Genomic DNA, 20,368 nt, shown 5'->3' with positions numbered 1-20,368 from the left:
GTTCAATAAAAGAAAGTTGGAAATGATTTCCCTTCATCTGTTTATTTATCGCAAGTAATATTGTTGTTAGGGATAGACTGATTATCGGCCCTCGTGCCATCATGGTCCAACTGTTGAGAGAGCAAATATCTCTCTCATCTATCATCGACTTTCGGAGCAGACGGCTGGCAAAGGCTGAGCGCTGCAGCCGGAGCGTCCATCAAATGTTCCCTCACCCGACAGTTCCAATGTGGAACATTTGATTCTGCGGTTACTACCCTTTCAGATTGATATATAGATTTTTAGAGGTTGTTTTAGACACATGTGCCACTCCAGACACCTCATCCACACAGCTGACAAAACACAGCCTTAAGTCCTAACTCTGTAGAACTAGCATTAATACATTTATGGTCATGTTTTTGCTTTCAAAATGATGTAAGCAGGGCTCAAAATTAGCACCGGCATCCAGCCAAATGCTGATAAAATATGCAAACGGCTGGTAGGCCAGCCAAAACAGTATTGTTAAACTACTGAGTGGCTTGTAAAATTTGAATATTCGCTAGCCGTTTGGCTGGTGGACAAAAAAAAAGGCCATTTTGCGCCCTGGATGTTAAGTGACAGGAAAAACTGCTCCTTTAGTTCAAAGAGAGGTCAGATAACAAGATGTGAAAAGAGCAATACATTGATTTAAGATGAAACACTGAGTAGTATTTGTGATATCAAAATATTTGGAAAATTAGCAGGACTCCAACATGTCTGACAAGTTGTTTAGCATTCACTTTTTTCTTTTTTATGGCAAGCCCCTTATTCCTGAGATCGAGACATTTTATTTTATTTTTTTAAAATATTAGGATTTTTTCCTTTGACTCACCAGACGATTCCCTGTGCTCCCGATCCGATGGGTCTGAGGTTCTGGTAGCGCTTTAAAACCATAAACGTTGAGTCGCCCACATCTATACTGTAGTACTCCTTTTCGCGCTTGTTCCGGTTCATGGTGAAGCCTTGGACAAACGCTATGATTGGGCATTCAATGGGGCTGTCCTCTCAAGACCTGCAGGGTGCAAAGAGAAACAGACGTCGTTACAAGTTTTCAACCTTTAATAATCACACTTTCCTTCCAGCAGCCGACACATCCACACTGAACTAAAATGCAGAGATTCCCAAAAACACTGATAAAAGTGTTTCCTCTATGTTGATTTTATACCGTGACAACCCGCCACGGTATAAAATTTCTGCCGCCACGGTATCGTAAATAGGGCAGATGCACAACAGGGTTTCTGCTCTTTCAGCTGTTTGTGAAAAGTCATAAAGTCGTAATTACACGACTCTGCAGAGCCGTCTCTCTCTCTCTCCCTCTCCCTCTCTCCCTCTCTCAACTGGAACAGTCATCACTTGCGAAGTCATGGATCGGAAACAGCTTGTTACCTCACCACTTCAGTCGGTTCGTCCAATTAAACGCTACTCGGGTTGGCATTATGTGGGGACCTCAGGTAATTCATGTTTAACACCCTTATCTGCATTTCCTAAAATGCAAACAAGTTATAATAAGCTGTAATTATTGCACTAGTCTGCATGTTATTATGCACTAGAACGTAATTTCCATACTCAATACTACACAGAAAAATAATGCGGTTTCCCTGTGGGACGGGAGAAGGCACAAAATCAATGGTCAATCTATTTACAATCAAGTCAATGCTTGTGGTGCAGGCAGTAGCCGACAAGTTATACTTATTTTATTCAAAATTGTCGCGCAGTGTTTCCCCTTGAGGGAAATAAAGATAACGTTACTCGAGTTGATGACAAATCATAACCTTGCTGTAGGCCTAAGTGTAATAAAAGTTTCCAAAGAACAGTAATTTATCCTTCTAAAACAAAAGATGGACAGACGATGATCCCAAACTTTTGAAATTGGGACAAAATATTTGCATTTTTTTAATAAAGATGTTCCAATTTTTTTCCTTCCAGATACCAATACCTGAACACACACACACACACACGCACACACACACATTTGTCGAATTGGCCGATACCAAATGCCAATTCGACAGCAGTATGTTAAAATATATATATATAATATATATATATATATATATATATATATATATATTATTATGTTTTAACAGAGACGTCTGTAAAACTGCTGCCAGGACACCTAAAACTGCAACCAAGTTCGGTTATATGAATCCTTCTATTCTGAATTTTTAATCCATGGACTATTTGAAAAACTTTCCTTGAGCCGAGAAAAGCGGATTGAAAACCTTTGACGTCGCCACAATGTAAAGTCTCCCGGCCAGCTGGAGAAACGCCACCGCGCATGGTCCAGCGGTCACATATCCCAGAAGTAAACCTGGGAGCTTCAAAACTTTTTCGGGCGGTTGGCGACTCAGCAACTCTTATAGGAATGAACGGGGCTCGGGCCATTAACGTCGCATCCAAGTTCTTATAATACATCCATGACTCAGCTCACTACGATTAGCAGAGGCTGGCTGGTGAAAGGGACCTTGAGGGTCAAAGGTTGGCTGGTGAGAGGGACCTTGTGGGTCGGAGGTAGAGTGGTCCCCCCCCGAATTAAGAATAAAAGTTTTGTTTTATGAGCTGCACGCCCAGGAGGGCGGGCTTTGATCCATCATGGCTGTCAGAGAGGAAATACTCCTGGCTCTAGAAGACAGAATTTTCCATTAAATTTCCGGAAACTTTCCATGGAAAGTTTAGCTGGGGAATTTTGGAAACATTCCAATTTGGAAACTTTCATGGGAATTAATGGGAATAAATGGCATATTTTTAATATTGCTTTCCATGGAAAGTTTAGCTGGGGAATTTTGGAAACATTCCAATTTGGAAACTTTCATGGGAATTAATGGGAATAAATGGCATATTTTTAATATTGCTTTCCATGGAAAGGTTAGCTGAGGAATTTTGGAAACATTCCAATTTTGATTTACTATGGTTAGTGGGATACACAATTAACACACATAGGTTAATAATAGCAATGGGTTATGACGTATTACCCCCCCCAAAAAAAAACTCCCGTATTTTAAACTAAATGTTGGCCAGTATGTAGTAGCCTATGCTGATTACTGTGTGCATGCATTCGTCATTGACGAATATAGGGAGGACATTCAACTGAAGTTGCATTAAATCAGGTTGTTTTAACCAAAATTATTCTGCAAAATGTTGATGTTTTTTTAATTACATTTAGGGTCCCTGTTATAGACTAACAGTATTATAACAAGCAATATTAAAAACATCCATTCCCATTAATTCCCATTAATTCCCATTCATTCCTATGGAAATTCCTGGAATTTTGCAACCCTATTCACACCATGCCGCAACGCCAAATCCGTCCATTATTATTCTGTAATGTTGTAGTTAAGTGGGTTAGCACCCCCCGCCCCCCCCGTAAACCATGGGGAAACAGTGCACTAGATGTGATCAACCCCACTGAGCGCAGATATGCTCATGTGTGCAATGGTACAGTATGAATGTCATCTGACTGCTAGCTTATCAGTTATAATGATAATAAAACCCAAAAGCCTGGGCAATGGAGGGATGATCCAGGCAGAGAGAGAGAGAGAGAGAGAGAGAGAGAGAGAGAGAGAGAGAGAGAGAGAGAGAGAGAGAGAGAGAGACACACACACACACACACACAAGCAAAGCAGGAAGTTGGCTTTCATGCTGCGTCTGAAGTCGACGAATCATTAGTGGAATTTGGAACGTTTTGCTGAGGAGGTCGGCTTTGTGATGATAGCTGTACGTTGCGGACCATGACCTGACCTCTGGATTTCTCTGACTGCCGCTTACCCAACCCACCCCCTTCCTTTCAGCATCCCGTAGCCTGTACAACCCTCTCCTCCTTGCTCCCCTCTCCTTCAACACCCGTCCTCCTATTCTTCGGTGTACGTTTTTTTTTTTTTTTTAAACCGTGGCTCTTACGTATGTTCCATTTTCATCCACGTCATCTTTTGTATACCGCTGGAGACACTTGTCAACAGTCTGCAGGGGATGAATAAAAAAGGTGCACAAAAGAGCCTGAGCTCCGTTATTTTATCTCATAGCAAGAGAAATACTGACAAATGTTTTGAGAAATACACGGACCCAAGCAAACGCTCCAAACTCTTACAGATACAGAAACACAAATACATGTTTTTGTGACACTAGGCTTAGTAAACTAATTTACACAAAGACACCCTAGCCCAACCAGTCCTCTTCTGAGATGCTTCAAGCGAAGCCAAACTAACTAACCTCAAACCCAACCTGAGGCCTGTACTACGAGGCAACTCATAAAAGTTAAAACATTTAGAGACCGACAAAGAAATATATAGATTTTCAGCGGAGGGAATTACTTATAGGCTATTTGTGGCTTCTTGAGCCGTGCGTTGCCAATGCGCACATCGGTTTGAATTATGTTTCCATATTTTTTATCTTCGCTCACGTTCACTTACTACTGCCTGGGTTGCAACTGAAATGAAAAGGCTAAAGCAACGACAGTGTATGGAAAGCACAAGTGTACTTAGGGTCAGATCGTGTGCCTGACTGATGGGGAAGTGATATTCATAAGCGTTGCGATTTACGCATTTAGAGCGTCTGTTATTATGTACTTCGAAAAAAAGACTCACACAAAAACGGCACACGCAGCTTCAGCTGGCCTGATGTGACGGCTCTGTGCGGCACAGAAACACAGGTACCAACGACAGCATCGTAAATAATGCAAACGAAAGCACGTTTTACACCGCTCGTCGTGGCTGAATCCAAACGAGAAAAGGTTCCCCGGAGCATCTCAGCTGAGACCGACGAGCTGTAAACGGATTAAATTGTGTCTCCGCCGCCTGCTGCTGCTGCTGTTTGATTATCACCTGATAGAGATTCAATGTCATTCCAACCTCGCTCACATGTCGCCGGCACTCCAGTAAGGGGCTAAAGGCAGACTGCTACAATGGATCTTTTTAGGCACAATTTAGACCAAAAAAAACACTAAACTACTACTATCTGTCTGTCTGTTTACTTCCCAATGGTAGAACAGGCAACAGGCGAAGCTGAAAGGATTTATTTGCATGCTTACTATTGCTATAATAACCTTGATACATCTAATGTTCTCACACCCCTTCATTTCCATATGATTCACTCCAATGTCAAATATCATAACATCTTTAAATTCTAGCCAGCAGCAAAAAATCTCATCTTATTTTGCCAGTGGTACCTGGCTGCAAAGGAACAGAAATAACATATACCGGTAGTATAGCTTTGTTTCCGTGATGGGATTGGTTGTAGGGCTGGGTGATATGGAGAAAATCAAATATCACAATATTTTTGACCAAATAGCCATATCACGATATTGATATAATATCGATATATTGCCCAGCTCTACTTGGTTGTTAGTATGTTGTCAAGCAATAGAACGTCGGTATGACTACATTTCAGATCGTCGTATCAAGGAAATATTCTCTGGTGATCAGTTTTCTATCGTTTTATATGGTGTCTAGCCTTGACATACACACACATATACATATATATACACATATATGTGTGTGTGTATATATCTATCTATCTATCTATCTATCTATCTATATATATATATATATATATATATATATATATATATATATATATAGTCCCTCCCTCATTACCACCATTGAGGTGCCCTTGAGCAATGCCCTTAACCCCCCCCAACTGCTGCAGTGGAGCTGCTCAGTGGCCAGCAGGTCAGACTGTGGTTGTACCAGGCAGCTTCCAGGTAGGAATGTTTAACTGTGTGAATGTGATCACACCCCCCTTAATAAACACCTCACACACACACACATACTGTTGCTTTTTTTAATGGCAAAAGACATTGTGTCGATCTATTTGGATTTATACTGACATGATTGCAGATTTGGGTTTTTGTACAATTTATTACCCCCCAAAAAATATTCCGTTTGCAGCTCAGACCACTCTTGGACTTTTAACATAGTGACTGAAATTGATGTGATGAAGGAAAAAAAAAAAAAAAAAATCTAAATACATTTTTTCTTCCATATCCCCATAGCCCAGCCGCTCAATAAATAATATCATGCTAATATATCCTACATGATCAATTGCGAATCTTAACTACAAGGCTTATTGAAACGGCTACATTTAGGTGTAAGCACAAAAAACGCTTGCACAAGGATAGAAACACAACTAATGGAAAAGCACAACTTGCAGAAGAGAATTCGAACACGATCCAAAAGGAAAGGACAGATTCTTTCTCCGGGAAACTTGTCTTTGCACTCACCCATGACTGTTTGAACCGTGGCATGCTGTTGTTTTATTTACAGTCTATGGTCCTGGGCCACCAGTTTACAGAGGAACAGCCAGCACATGCCACATGGTGGCCTCTCCTTATATAGAATATAGACTACACCTACCAAGGCAAAGTGTGATATACAACTGTGTGTAATATAAGCTGACCTGGAAATGGAGTTTGCATACAAGGAGTCAGACAGTACTTTCAATTTTAGCACGGAGGAACAAAGATATGATCTGTGTCAGCACTGTGGTTTAACCATTGAGAAAGATGATCTTATGTTCACTAGTCGATAAGGCCCAAAATCTCTCAGTACCAACCAATAGGATCTCAAGATATGAATGTGGGCGGGTCATGTGTTAGCCAGGACTCTGATAATCCCATCTCTGCGGGCTACCTTTAGCTTTAGGTGCAGCAATCAGATGTCTTGCTGCTTTTGGCTGACCACTGCTGTTCTCTTGGCTGGTTGTTTAGAAAGGAAAAAAAAAAAAAATGTTGCTAGCAATGTGCAGTGCAGTCTGGGAGCTTCTACACCACCCAAATGTGACTACAGGAACATGTTATTAAGAGAGGATAACCAAGATGCATGCACACACCAGCCACGCACAAGCTGCAGCCTGTGACAATCTCAGCCGAACATACCTGTGATTGGGGCTGGGCGATATATCGATATCGATGTATGAGGCTGGATATCGTCTTCAATTTTGGATATCTTATTAGAATAGTATCGTTATTAGAATTGCTGGGGCTTTGTAAATTATAGAGTGTGGTCTAGACCTACTCTATCTGTAAAGTGTCTCGAGATAACTCTTGTTATGATTTGATGCTATAAATAAAAATTGAATTGGATCCTGATAGGACACAAGTTTTTTCTTTTCATTTTCTGAACTCACCAGACTGTTTTAGCTGTTCCATTATTTGCCTTTACCCACATAATGATACCAACATGATGATTATTTATCAAAAATCTCATTGTGTGCATATTTTGTGATAGCGCCAATTGCCAACCCTACAATATCGATATCGAGGTATGTGGGCAAAAAATATGGGGATATTTGATTTTCTCCATATGGCCCAGCTCTACCTGTGATCAAACAATTCTAATAACCCAGACCAAGTTATAAATATCACTGATAATATAACGGGTTTTTAAAACTCCACATTTGATCCCCTGGCTTGATAAGTTATTTTACTTTATTGTTAAGATAGATGCTGACACATGTTCACTATTTCATTGCTGGAACAACTGCAACACTATGCAATTGCCACTGAAGAATATTCACATTCACTTTTCAATTTGCAGGCCAGTGAGACTATTAACACATCCCATAATAATAATAATAATAATAATAATAATAATAATAATAATAAATACAATTAAAAAAAAACACACATAATCAGACAGACTGCAGCCTTGCGTAGGCTATAGCCAAATATTGATCTGCTCGGTGTTGTTATCGAGATCACGGAGATGCTGCTACGGTATTATAGCCAGTGTAAACCCACCGATGCTCAGTTTACAGTGCAGGGATTTTTGTGTTTGCCCACCTTCCAAGCTAACAGAAACATGATATCATAATCAGAGCAGTACACTACATATCAGCAAACTGATATTAGCTAAACCGGGGTGTATTCAAAGGCGTCGATAGGTGATTTCTGTTTACACGGAGGATGTTTTTAGGTGACCACACAGACAGACTGGAGGTCACAGCGTTTTAAGTTGAACCTTTCACTAGTTCCACGATGTATGTGTGTGTGTGTGTGTGTGTGTGTGTGTGTGTGTGTGTGTGTGTGTGTGTGTGTGTGTGTGTGTGTGTAACTGTGTAGCACAGCACTGACATGGATAGGTTAACGTTACACCGTGTGCTTCCCAGTGTTGCCACTCAGTCTGGTTGCCTTTTACCAGTTAGGCCAGACCTGTCCTGCTTGCTGCGGTGGTGGTGGTGGTGGTCACCATGTAGCTATATTGTAGAAACACCTATTTGCAAGAACGTGTGTGTGAGCCAAATTTCTCTGTTCCCACCCCCATACCCTCAACTATTGACAATAACACGTCAAACATGTTTCATAGGAAGAACAAAAAAAAATACATATGTCGAGCTCACCCCTCTCCGGTTAATTACAAGTGTCGACCCGCAGTCGCCGTTTGCTGTCTGCTGGAGACACAACCCGGACGCTTTTTTTGTTGTTGTTGTTGGGAGAAAAACAGCTCTTTAATTCCTTTGTCCTCCGGATACGCTCCCGTTTCCCTCACACTAGCAGGCCGGGATCTTTGCAAAATACATGTGTAGCTTCTACGTAACCTAATCTGTGTGCTTCCGTGACACAAGCAGTTTCTGCCATTTCATACCAACGTCGTCGAAACCTTGCGACGTTTCCTCGGCTGCACAATGAGGACCAGGGGGACGTTCAAGACCGCCTGCGCGTTTTCCGGCAGCCGCTCCGGGAAAGCGGAAGCGACATTTTTGCAACGTTTTGAAATAACACCGCATACAACCCGATAGAACCATGGATGTATAATAAAACCATACAACGGGAAGATAGTGCTATTTCACACATATTTATGGGTGAATGTTAAAAAATGTATACATAATATATACCAAAATACATATATACAAAGTATGTTATTAACGAGCTTGCACATGAGATAGCAGGTTTACTTATTCTGTTTGCTGTTATAGCTAGCATTACCAAATCATGGTTTATTAGTTTTGATAAGTACGAGGTTGGCTTATGTAGCCTGCATCTTATCTTTATTAACATTTGAGTTCAAAATTGGAGTGCCGCATTTTATTTGGTAGATTGCATACACTCAGTTTCCAGTTTATGACCTGCAAATTAAACTAATTTTTACCTTGAAGATCAATTTGTATTTACAACATTATGTAGGCTACTTCATGCACTTAAGTAGGCCTACTGTACTAGCCGAATTACAATTAGGATGTACCTGTATGCTATTTATTTGTATTTTATGATAGATCTATACATTTATCTGACAGCTACTGTTTAGATTAAGATTCTAGGCCTACGTTGAGAAAAAACAACATTTGAAACGCTTAAATGCAACGCATTATTAAAGAAAGCAAGACTTGTAATGGAGTATGGTGTCTTGCCCAAAACCTCAAACATAGGCTAACTCATGTAAATCAAGTACTGTACTGATGATTTTCTTTACCAGATTTTGAGAATTCAGCACCCAGATATGCATATGGGAGTTAGTGTGTCTAACTATTATCATAGGCGTCAACTCTGACCCTTATGAAAGCTTATGCTAGAGGCACATGCAGGCATTACCTTGCCGTGCCATCCACAGGTCAGTGTGTTAATTATTCCTTGGGCTGTAAAGGACAGGTGTAAATCTGGACAAAGCCCTCTCTTGAAGATGTGCATTGGGATGAAATGGTGGGTCAACATATATCCTCTGTGTACAAGTATGTGGACAAAAAAACACTCTTAACTGAAAATAATTGACACGTAGTTTGCACACAAAAAAGCAGGCCAAGCACCCGTCAGAGGCCCTTGTTACTGCTGTATGACAATTCACAAGAATGTATACTCTTAAACCACTTTTGACATAGTTTTTCTCACCTCAGACCTAATATTATACTTGTAACATATCACTTTGATAAACATTTCAAATGCTTTTCAAGCACCGGGAGGCACAGGTGGGAGGATAAAAAAGCCATGGTATCTGGTTATTCACAAAGCCATGTATATTTGCCAATCAACTTAATCTTTGCAAGGTACTAATGGAAAGTGGGACAATTATTGTGTCCGTTGTGGTTGAAACCTCAGATTAACACAATGGATTGGTCCTTTGCTGCCCCATCTGCCGTTAGCTTGCCCTGCAAATCCAATTATGTTCTTATGTCCCCTAGTCCAAAAATAGTTCAAAAGGGAGTAAAAAAAAGCAGTAACAACACGTCATTAGTTAGAGCAAATGACGTTACGGAACTGATGTGTCCTTTGTTTGGAGACGACTGATCTGTGATGAGGAGTTGACGCTATGTGGGTGGAATGGCAGCAGAGGACGCATAGGAGGAAGAAGGATTAGGTTCAGAGTGGCGGATGTCTGAAGAAACCTAAGCAGAATCTTTTCAGATAGCGGATAAAGTAAGGTAGGCTGCACAATGCATAACTCATCAAACTTACTGTAGGTTTAGAAATGTGTGTTTTTCAGACACACACCTTTATGTATGCTGCTGCTGTAACGACACAATTTCCATCTGGGATGTAGAAAATGCAATAAAAAACTGGATGAGACTAAGCGTGCTCCTATGCGAAGCAGCAAACCATTTAATCAAACTCACACGGAGTAAGAAGCAAACAGCCTGTGAGCTAAGCCAGATTTTCTCTGGATAAACCAAGGTAACAAACAACACAAAGTAACACCTATACTGCCTGGTCAATAACACACATTTTGAAGAAGTTTTTGGTACTTGTATTTTTTATGCCCACTAATTTGACTAGGCCTATTCAAATAATGGTAATTTTTTTTCACAGAAGACATTTTTCACAGAAGATATTTTGACATTGTAACAGTAGCAATAGCACAGGTGTAAATAATAAAATGAATGATGGCTGGATTCCATTTAGCTGCTTCAGTTTTATGGTCCTGGTACCGGCATGCTGCCTTAGTGTCACACTGTCTTGACTTGCTGGGACACTTAAAGAGAACAGAGCCACCTTGTTACTAGTAACTAGGGCTGCACAATGAATCAAATATTAACCATGATCGCGATTTTGGCTTCCCACAATTAAATGACTATGATCGACTGCCATGTTGATATTTAAAATGTGTGCTCCGCTTATAGAAAACTCCACTGCATATCAAATCAAGCGCTTCCTAAAATAACACCATGACTCGGAAAGGACTCAGCCAGCCAGTGGCATTAGCACGGCTCTTCGCTGTTAAATCACCAGAAAACGACACCAGGCTGCTACAGTGTCACAACACAGACAACATCAGACTGCTTGTTTATGACTCGACTCGGCCAGACATTTCTCTGTTCTCGGCTAAGATTGACGGCATAGCGCTGCAGTGTTTCAGTGTATATTTATACATTATACGGTGGCAGACCAGGGCAAAAAAACACTTCAACTCATGCTAGAAGCATGTCAATTAAGCTAGAGGCTTAGCAATGCTAACCAGTGCACTGTGTACAGTAAAATAGGCTTAAACTTTTTTTGGGGTGTTGTCTGTATTTTTGTTTTTAAACTTTGATCTTCTCACCTTGTGTTTTCACTTCATTAAAGTTAATTGGAACATTTTGGCCGCCTAAAAATGTCTTGTTCAGCGTTCGGTAGCACCTTGTCAACCAAGGCTAGCTAGCTAGCGCTAGCATTAGCTGCAACTTTAGGGAAAGTTTGCAAATTTTCTGTACTGCCGTACATGCAAATGAATGGTGCCAGTATTATATTATTACATATTAACCCGCCAGTAAAACTCTGCCAGATGACTCGCTTCAGAATCGGCAACTTTCCCTCTTTAGCATTTAGTTAGCGCAGCACAATTACAACCATACACGACACTGGCTTGGCCGCGTCATCCTCACCAGCTTCACCATCTCGTCCAAAAGTCTTGACGTCACTAATGTAGAAAAACAAATACAGAGCATATACAAAAAGGAGGCCAAGTAAAAAAACCGTATGTTGTGTGAGTTTCTCTCTTCTTAACTCCAGCGGTGTCTCCTGCTTCTAGCCTACGGCATTAATGGAGGTTGACTCAGTAGCTCCTATACATAAATGTAATGCTATGCTGTAGTCAATCCACTTTTTGCAGTGATGTCTTTGCTGCTGCTGCATAGAGTATACAACCCTAATCTATTATTGACATCACCCCATCAGTGTCAATTAATGCCTGTTTGCCTCCCCCCGGCCACAGTTTATTATAGATTTACAGTGTTTGATATGTACTTTTCATGTATATTTGCTATCTGGCCATAGACCCAGTTAGGCCTACTTAAATTCAGACACCCTCTCCATCAGCTGACCATATAGGCCTAATGTTAGGGCCGTCCACACCAAAAACCCAAAACATAACTATAACATAAGAATGTGTGCATCCACACTGATTAACGATTAGTGGCGTCAGCAGACGTAAGATTACAGGAATGTCACTAGTAATATCTGACATATTCATGAACTCAGTACATTTTATGAACCTAAAAATAAGGTTGTCAAACCCAGCTAGTGAAAAAGTCATGCCACACCACTGACCCTCCGGTGTGGAACAAACACACTTTCATATTCCTGAGTGATACTGTTTATACATTTTATTTTCAGTTTTACGAAGACGAGAAGGAAAACCAAGTCCTTAATAAATGTAATCTCTGTAATGTCATAAATTCGGATGGCTTAGGGAACTTCTGCTGTGTTGTCTGGATATGAGGTGTTTTTATGTTGCATGTGTTTTTTTTTTTTAATCTTTGGGTCGTTTTGGTTGCAACCTGATCTCACAGAATTCCATGAAATGAACACAGCCCCTTAACTCCAAATCGGTGTCAGTTTCACGGAATCGCAAAAAATTCCGTGATGGGCCCAAGGAAGAATTCCATGAAATAAACACGGCCCCTTAAGTTAAGGAAAGGTTGTGGGTGGGCTTACGTTTCCATGACACGCAGGACAACAACGGGACAGTTGGGTTTAGGCAAAGAGGAACAGGACGGTTACGGTTGGGTTTAGGAAACGTGACGCGATCCCTGGTCCCCGGGGTGAAAGGCCTGTGTTGTTTGACCCATCCACCACCCCAATCAACCTACGTGGATTTTCAGGCTTTCATACTACTCGCTACCGTAGTCGCTCCTAATGCTACGTCATTTTCACATTGACTTTACATTGGCATTGTTTTCCGTTTACCACCACCTAATGCGGTGTTTACAGTTTGTGATCATTTCACAGAATTCTGTTTCTCCCACCAGAGTCCCTGTTTCCCCTAATGGAAGCGAGCGGCTGAATCCTGACACACACACACACACATATATATATGCTGACATATATATACACACGTGTGTATATATATATATATATATATATATATATATATATATATATCGTATATAGTCTAGCCCTACTTATTTTAATGCAGGAATGTAGCACAACATGGAATTGAAAGCAGTGCTCTGTTTATTTAACTCTTGTTGTCCTAAAAACTGGAATTGAACGCCTTTTTTACGATTTTTTCAAAATTTCCTTTGCTTTTTTTCACTACTATATATATATATGTATATTTATTTTGACCAGTTAAGATCAGAGGAAGAGTTTGGTCAAAGTTTAGTTTCAGGAAACTGTTCTAGAAACCATTTAATCCTCTTTTTTTCTTCTTCAAATGCTATAAAATTGGAAGAGAAAAACGCCCATAATTCAATGAAAATAGTGAACTGATCCTTAATTTTAACTGCGAGGAGCATTGCATGGAACATCCATGTTATTTTTGGGAAATTTGGTTGAAAGAAACTCAAATTTCTGACAACTGGTTCAAATTTGACCTGAGGACAACAGGAGGATTAAATGTGAAGTGGCAAAAAAAATATTTTGTTCCTAAAATAAATAAATAATCCTGGTTAATAATTTGAATCTCAATATTTATCAAAAATAATCAGGACTATCATTTTGGCCATAAAAGTGTAGCCCTACTAGTAAACCGTGCTTTTCCTGCTATGACAAGTCAATATGTCTGCTGTGAACAAGGCCTTTACTGATTGGTTCACCCCAGGTTGTTTGGGTTGAATGAAGTACACATAACCTGATTAACAGAGCTGGGTTACTTGGCAATTTCCCATGACGTCACCAGACATGCTTGTGCCTGTCAGTGTTTTAATTCGGTTTGTGTGTCAGAATGGTCACAGAGTGAGATGGATGCACGCATGTACTATAACGTGTCTAAACAGCAGAAATGCCAGCGCATTTGAGGTAGTACATTCAAAATAAATTAAAGTAAAATATAAAGTAGTTAAGTTCTCAACATGGAAACAATAAATGTCAAAAACATTCTTCCCTTTCCCTTATCCTCCAATATGAGAAGGAATAAGATGATAATTATCGAGACGCTTTCTGGAGGCAACATCCGGATGTTAATCTGATTGTCAAACAATTATGGAAAACCCAACTTCCTGTGCTAATACTTACGCTACTTAGGTGATGTTAATCCGTTTTCTCTTCTTTCTGTTTTGTGCCATAAAGCGATCCTACAGACTCGACTGAGCAGTATATGGAATTAAAAAAAAAAAAAAATTTGATTGAACAAACTACAAAAAGACACATAATGTACAAACATATTGTCTTTTCTTTTTCTTAATCTTTAAAAAACAAATACTGCCGCTTCCTGGAATCTTATAGTCATTAATCTGCTAAAACAAAAAGGAACCTGTGTTGAAGCTGTTGAAACTCTCCATTCTGCGTGTTTGCTAGTTTATTTTTATGTAAAGCTAGATGTATCAAGTAGAGATTGCTTTTTGATGGGAAATGTATGAAAGCAACATACTAAAGTGTTGGAATTGTTTCCAATTGGATCTAATTCCACTGAACCTTAATCTCGTCTGTCTCAAACTCTGCCCAGTGACCTTTAAACGTTCTATGTGTCGGATGAACAGTGGCATTCCAGCCCCCCATGAGGACATTCAGCCTGCTTGTTAAGACAGGACACTTGCCACAACTCCTCCTGTAATGTACTATGTTGTGTTATTCCCATTAACAGGTATTTTTAATTGAAAGAATTGCAATGTTTTCCAGCAGGATGGGTACATTTGTGACCCTGGCAGAAGTGTTGGAGGCCCGGGGTTCACCACTGGATGAAGATGAGGTCTGGTGTCTGCTGCTAGCCACCACTGAGGCCTTACTGGATATTTCCAAAAGAGGTAACCACTTATTAGTTCCCATTTCCTCCCAATTGAACCTGTTTCCGTGCATAGGGCCAGGGGCTGGGCTAGAAGGGGGGCACGGGGTGGCCCTGAAATATTATTGCCCCCCCCCCAATCCATTTGGCTAGAGTGCTGTCAATATGGCAATTGTGATTTCCATTGGATCACAGTACTGTCGTTTGGCTGCCTGTTCTGCCGTTGCCACATGACCAATTATTGTTTCCATGATGACTATCCAAAATTCTGATACCATGACCAGACCAGACTGAGCTTATAAATGTGTATTGTATTCGGATATACCATTTGTTTAAAATTAAAAGAAGTGAAACTAATAATAAATGTGATGTTTTATTTAGCAGAATAATAGTGTTGTTCTATCCTATTCAATATTTCCTATATTTCTAAGCAGATTTTCTATGCCGTATTCTGATAAAATGCTGTGTGCCAACCAGCTTAAGAATACAGGGCTGAATTTTTCAGGCAGCATTAACGAGCATTCAAACAGACTAAGATTGAAAGAACTTACTCAACCAAATAGCGCAAGAGAAACCCTTTAAGTTGGTTGTTGTTGCAATTGGCATTCTGCTCTCTGTCTAGGTTCAGGCAACATGTGCAGTGTGCTGAGTCCAGGCTCGGTGCTACTGTCAGCCAATGGGAGTCTGGCCTTCAAGAGCTGCGCCCAATTCGAAGACGTGGCCTCCTTCACAGCTCCGGAGATCCAGCAGGGGCACGCTGCCTCCACCAGGACTGCCGCCAAAAAGGTTGGAAAACTCAGACTTGTTGCGAGGACATCTGGTACGAAATATCAAGTGGTTCTAACCCTGTGAGTTGGGACCCCTAAAACGGGTCGCGAGATACATCTTTGGGGTCATAAGATGTTTAATAGGATAAGAAAGGATTGAAAAACTTGCTTACTTTGCTGTCTTTTCTTTATGTGTTACTGCTATTTGGTTGTGAACTGCTGGGTAGTTTAGTCACTGCAGGCTTCTAAAAATGAAAAACACGCATTATTAAACCTATGAAAGGGTCATAATATAAGGGTTTAATTGATTTATGGAGAATTTGCTTTATCTTAAGAGGACAGTTAGTTAAAAATGTTGAGAACCAGACCATCATTCATATGAAGAAGTCAGATCCATAAAACTTTCTATTTTTTATTAGTCCACAGTTTTACCATAACTTGATGCAGAAAAGGCACAAATTGTTGCAGAAAAATTCACAAATTTTTTGATGTGCTCAACATTTCAATTTTGCCCCCCGACCCCACCAAACCCAAAGTTACACCCTTGAAGTGTTAAAAAATGTGACCATTTTACAAAGTGTGCCTGTGGCTGGTATGTGGGCGTGTAATACGTGACAAGATAGGCTATATTTCCCTCGAAACGTAATTGAGAATTTAGTTTAGTTGTATGAACGCAATGTTTTAGGAGACAGTGTTGGTTTTTGCATAGTGCTTTGTTTGGATAGGAGTCCTTAACCCTTTAATCACATCAGTTAATTGCATAAAGGGGGCCTAGTCCCAGTTAAATCCCCTTATAGTTCCGTTTATATGTGAGCAGAAATGAATCATGACCTTGTCCTGCTCTCCTCAGATGGTTGTGTACTCACTGGGGATGACTCTTTATTGGTGTGTTGATTATCACCTACCTCAAAACCAGGTACTTTCTTCCCTCGTCTATAGTATCTCTTGCTCAAACTCATTCTTGTATATATTCTTAGTACTTGCACACGATCCAATTTGCTGTCACTTGTTTGCTCCCAGCCGGTCCAGCTGAGTGCAGAGCTTGAGGGTTTGCTGCTGAGCATGTGCGAGGACATGGCGGTCCGACGGACTGACCTCCTGACGGTGCTGGAGACCTGTGAGCTTCACCACAAGACCTCCATGTTGCCTCCTGCTGAGCGGCTCGTCAGGCAGCTGGTAGAAGATGTCTACAGAAACTCAGTGAGTGGCTGGATGAGTGGATGGTGTTGGTTTTGGTTTTTTAGCGGGTTAGGTGAAGTTATGTTTGGTTTTGAGTAGTTTTTGTTAAGTTTACTGATAGCACAAACTCTCTGCTTGTTTCCTTGAGCTGGACAGTGATGTCTTTGCAGGTTGATCACATGTCCATGGCTGAAAATGGATCCCGGCTAACAGACCGCAGTCAAATGATCAGGGACAGATTGCACAGTAAGTTTAAAGTTTAACTGAAATTAAATTGCATTATTTTTCCATCTGCTACAGCATACATACCTGTTCTGTAAATTACTTGTACTGTGTTCAATATCACAATATAGTACTTTTTCTGGCAATTTAATAAGTAAATAATCTATATTAAATAACTCTATTTGTGAATACTCCTGTGTGACTTAAATAATTTTTCTTTAGTGGAAAATGAAAATAACGTGCAAAGATCAGAACGTAAAGCGTCACCCAAATGACGTAGATATTGCCATAACGCAGTTCGGCCACTGTTTTTTTACGATATACATTTTGATATAATTTTGACAATATTTATCAAAACCAGCCCTACTTTAAAGCAATAGTTGGACCTTTTTGTTAATAGGCTGAGATAGATGAGAAGACTGATACTCTCATGTCTGTATGCTAAATATGAAGCTACCACCGACAGGTGGAAACAGCTAGCATGGCTCTGTCAATAGGTGAAGAAATTAACACGGGTCACGTTTAATCTCAATTTTTAAATCAATACAAAAACCCTAAGGTGTAAATTAGTGAGATTTACAGGAAACGGTGCCAAAAAAGACACTGCTCCCAGCCAGGAAATAGTCACAGGCACATATAGCCTATTCCCCCATGAAACAAAAATGTATTGTTTTTTAATTATTGTCTTAATTAATGAGCATTAGAGGTGCTGGTAGGTTGATTTTTTAACTTATGGACAGGCCAAGGCTAGCTGTTTTGACTTTGTGTTAAGCTAAGCTAACTGTCTGCTGGCTGCAACTTCATATACCACCCTCATTTCTGTCAGCAGCCAGTTAGCTTGGCATAAAGACTGGAAGCAGGGGGAAACAGCTAGCCTACCATCTACCAGCGCCTCCTAAGCTTGCCAATTTTTTTTTTTTTTACATATTTATTAGCTACTAGCCATTTTATTTCTTTACATTTGGACAGAGGCAGGCTAGCCATTTCCCCCTACTTCTAGTCTTTAGCCGATTGGTTAGCTTAGCGTGGTTCACAACAAATTAGCTGTTTCTAGCTTCATATTTAGCATACAGACATAAGGGTGGTATCAATCTTCTCATCTAACTCTCAGCAAAAAACACAGAAAGACATTTTTAGATATTTACCATGCCAAATGTGAAAGTTATAATATTCTCATGTGGACATAAGTATTGCATACCAATTTGTTTTTCAGGAAGCTCTTTTAGTAACTCAACACGTGCACTGAAGAAGAAGATTTCACAAACATTCTCCGGAGCATCTTATCCATGCGAGCCCACAGGGTAGGGAGCATTACACACCTTATAACAGAGGGTTATTTTATTACATCAAACATTCTCATGAACCCATTTCACAGTAAGAAGACACAGTATAAACATGTGTTTACTTCAAAATAAACTAAATTCAATTATGATATGTGCTTTAATGATAAAATAATGAGGGGAAAAGTAAAAAGACAGTGCTGGGAATACAAAACCCCCCACAAGAGAATGAAATGAAATGTGTGATGTTTGAGCCATCGAATCATGAGTGACAGATCTTGACTCCCATCAGACTGAGAATGGAAAACTCATTTTCTTCCCAGGATTCCCTCGGGAGGTCGACAAAGGGAGAATTACGACAGCTGGCAGCAGCTGAACCGCAGCCCCTGCAGTCCGTACATGGATGGCAATCGAAATGCCAACTCAAGATCCCTCGCACAGTTCGAGTCCACGATGAGTCTGAATGACAAGAAAGTGAAGGTGGGCCAGATTATTCATGTTACGTAATGGCTGTAAACCTTTGATGTAAATTTACAGCTAAAATGTCACATTATCATACAGGATCATACTGTGAATGGCAATGCATTCTGGGAAGAAAAAATAATAAGTAACACTTTACTTGAAGGTACCTACATAAGAGTGACATGACACTGTCATGAACACATGACAGAGTCATGACACAGTCGTGACACATGAACCCTAACCCTAACCCTAACTTGACAAAAACCGAATGACACTTACTAAAAGAAGCGTTATGTCATAAACGTTTAGGACTTGTTCATAATGTCCATGACACGTTCATGACAGTGTCATGTCACTCTTATGTAGATACCTTCAAGTAAAGTGTAACCAAATAATATTACAGCACTATCTGCGAATGTTAACGATTACAGGTATTTACTGTTAATACCAATGCATCTTGGCAAATTAAAGTAAAAGGTGGGAATTTCACTGCTGCCAGTATATTACTGTAAATTAAAATAATACAGTAAGAAACTACATGTCTATTTACAATAAAATACCTTAACATTTAAAAACCGCATACTTACTGTAAAAAAACAGTAGTTTACTGGTGAAGCTGCTGCCAATATATTACTGTGAATTTAAGGTGAAAAGTTTTTACAGTGTAATAATATAACAATAAGATAATATCTCATCACGTTTCATCCAAAATCTTGTTTTTGTTATTTGTTGTCTGTTGCAGGACATGGGTCCTGAGTTTATTAGAATGTTAGACGAGCCGGTGGTTGTCTTGGAGCTGCCTGGCTCCATCGTGGTGAGTTCTTGCAAACAGAAATTAAATTATGAGAGTTTGGAGGCATTGACAGTGGTTTGAAGGGACACACCGTAGCATAACGTAGCCCACATCTCAGGATAATGATGCTAACATCTCCTTCTTGAAACCCCTGAACTTTGTTAACAACCATTTCCACTATCCTTTTTGTATATACAGTATATGGGGGAAAAGCATTACTCTGCAACCCTGCATGGATCATTTCTCACCATGAACACATTTAGCATCTGATTGTTCATTTTGATTTCATTCTGTCCTTAACATTTTTTTTTTTCCCTCTCGCATAGTCAAAAAAAGGGAAATCTCCAACCACTCAGAGAGAGCTGAGTGTGGTGATGCCAAACGGTCAGAGCATCCTGGTCAAGTGTGAGGTGAAATCCAGAGGAGGGGACGTCTTTGACATGATTGTGGCTCACTCCAACCTGGTGGAACATTTCTACTTTGGCCTTGCTTATATTGACGGTAAAGAGGTTTAAAAAAAAATCTCAGATTTTGTCTGATTGTAACATGTTTGTAGCAGTTTATATAAACACTAGAGCATTTTGAGGTATT

At 40.0% G+C, this 20,368-nt stretch overlaps 2 protein-coding genes across 5 annotated transcripts in view; one reads left to right on the top strand and one right to left on the bottom strand.

The window, feature by feature from the left end:
* The window catches only part of mapk8b (mitogen-activated protein kinase 8b), a 39,016-nt gene extending 30,360 nt beyond the window's left edge, over positions 1-8,656 (bottom strand). For both annotated transcript variants that reach the window (XM_028567495.1, XM_028567496.1), the window contains exons 1-2: positions 8,347-8,656; positions 851-1,030 (exon numbers count right to left, since the gene is read on the bottom strand). In XM_028567495.1, coding sequence (XP_028423296.1) covers positions 851-972 — 122 coding nt within the window. In that variant the 5' untranslated portion in view covers positions 973-1,030; positions 8,347-8,656. The remainder of the gene's footprint in view (positions 1-850; positions 1,031-8,346) is intronic.
* A 1,526-nt stretch (positions 8,657-10,182) lies between these two features.
* frmpd2 (FERM and PDZ domain containing 2) overlaps positions 10,183-20,368 on the top strand; it is a 38,830-nt gene continuing 28,644 nt past the window's right edge. Inside the window, exons 1-10 of one of the 3 annotated variants that reach the window (XM_028568068.1) lie at positions 10,183-10,359; positions 14,975-15,096; positions 15,697-15,860; positions 16,692-16,757; positions 16,862-17,041; positions 17,191-17,266; positions 18,456-18,543; positions 18,846-19,002; positions 19,727-19,798; positions 20,104-20,278. In XM_028568068.1, the coding sequence (XP_028423869.1) occupies positions 14,976-15,096; positions 15,697-15,860; positions 16,692-16,757; positions 16,862-17,041; positions 17,191-17,266; positions 18,456-18,543; positions 18,846-19,002; positions 19,727-19,798; positions 20,104-20,278 (1,099 nt within the window). In that variant the 5' untranslated portion in view covers positions 10,183-10,359; position 14,975. Of the gene's footprint in view, positions 10,360-10,521; positions 10,610-14,971; positions 15,097-15,696; positions 15,861-16,691; positions 16,758-16,861; positions 17,042-17,190; positions 17,267-18,455; positions 18,544-18,845; positions 19,003-19,726; positions 19,799-20,103; positions 20,279-20,368 lie in introns of those variants that run through there. The other 2 variants (XM_028568066.1, XM_028568067.1) reach the window with 2 other exon arrangements.

The sequence above is a fragment of the Perca flavescens genome, chromosome 21 (assembly GCF_004354835.1).
Source record: "Perca flavescens isolate YP-PL-M2 chromosome 21, PFLA_1.0, whole genome shotgun sequence".
In the NCBI taxonomy this organism is placed as follows: Eukaryota; Metazoa; Chordata; class Actinopteri; order Perciformes; family Percidae; genus Perca; species Perca flavescens.
This window is presented reverse-complemented; position numbering and strand designations above follow the sequence as displayed.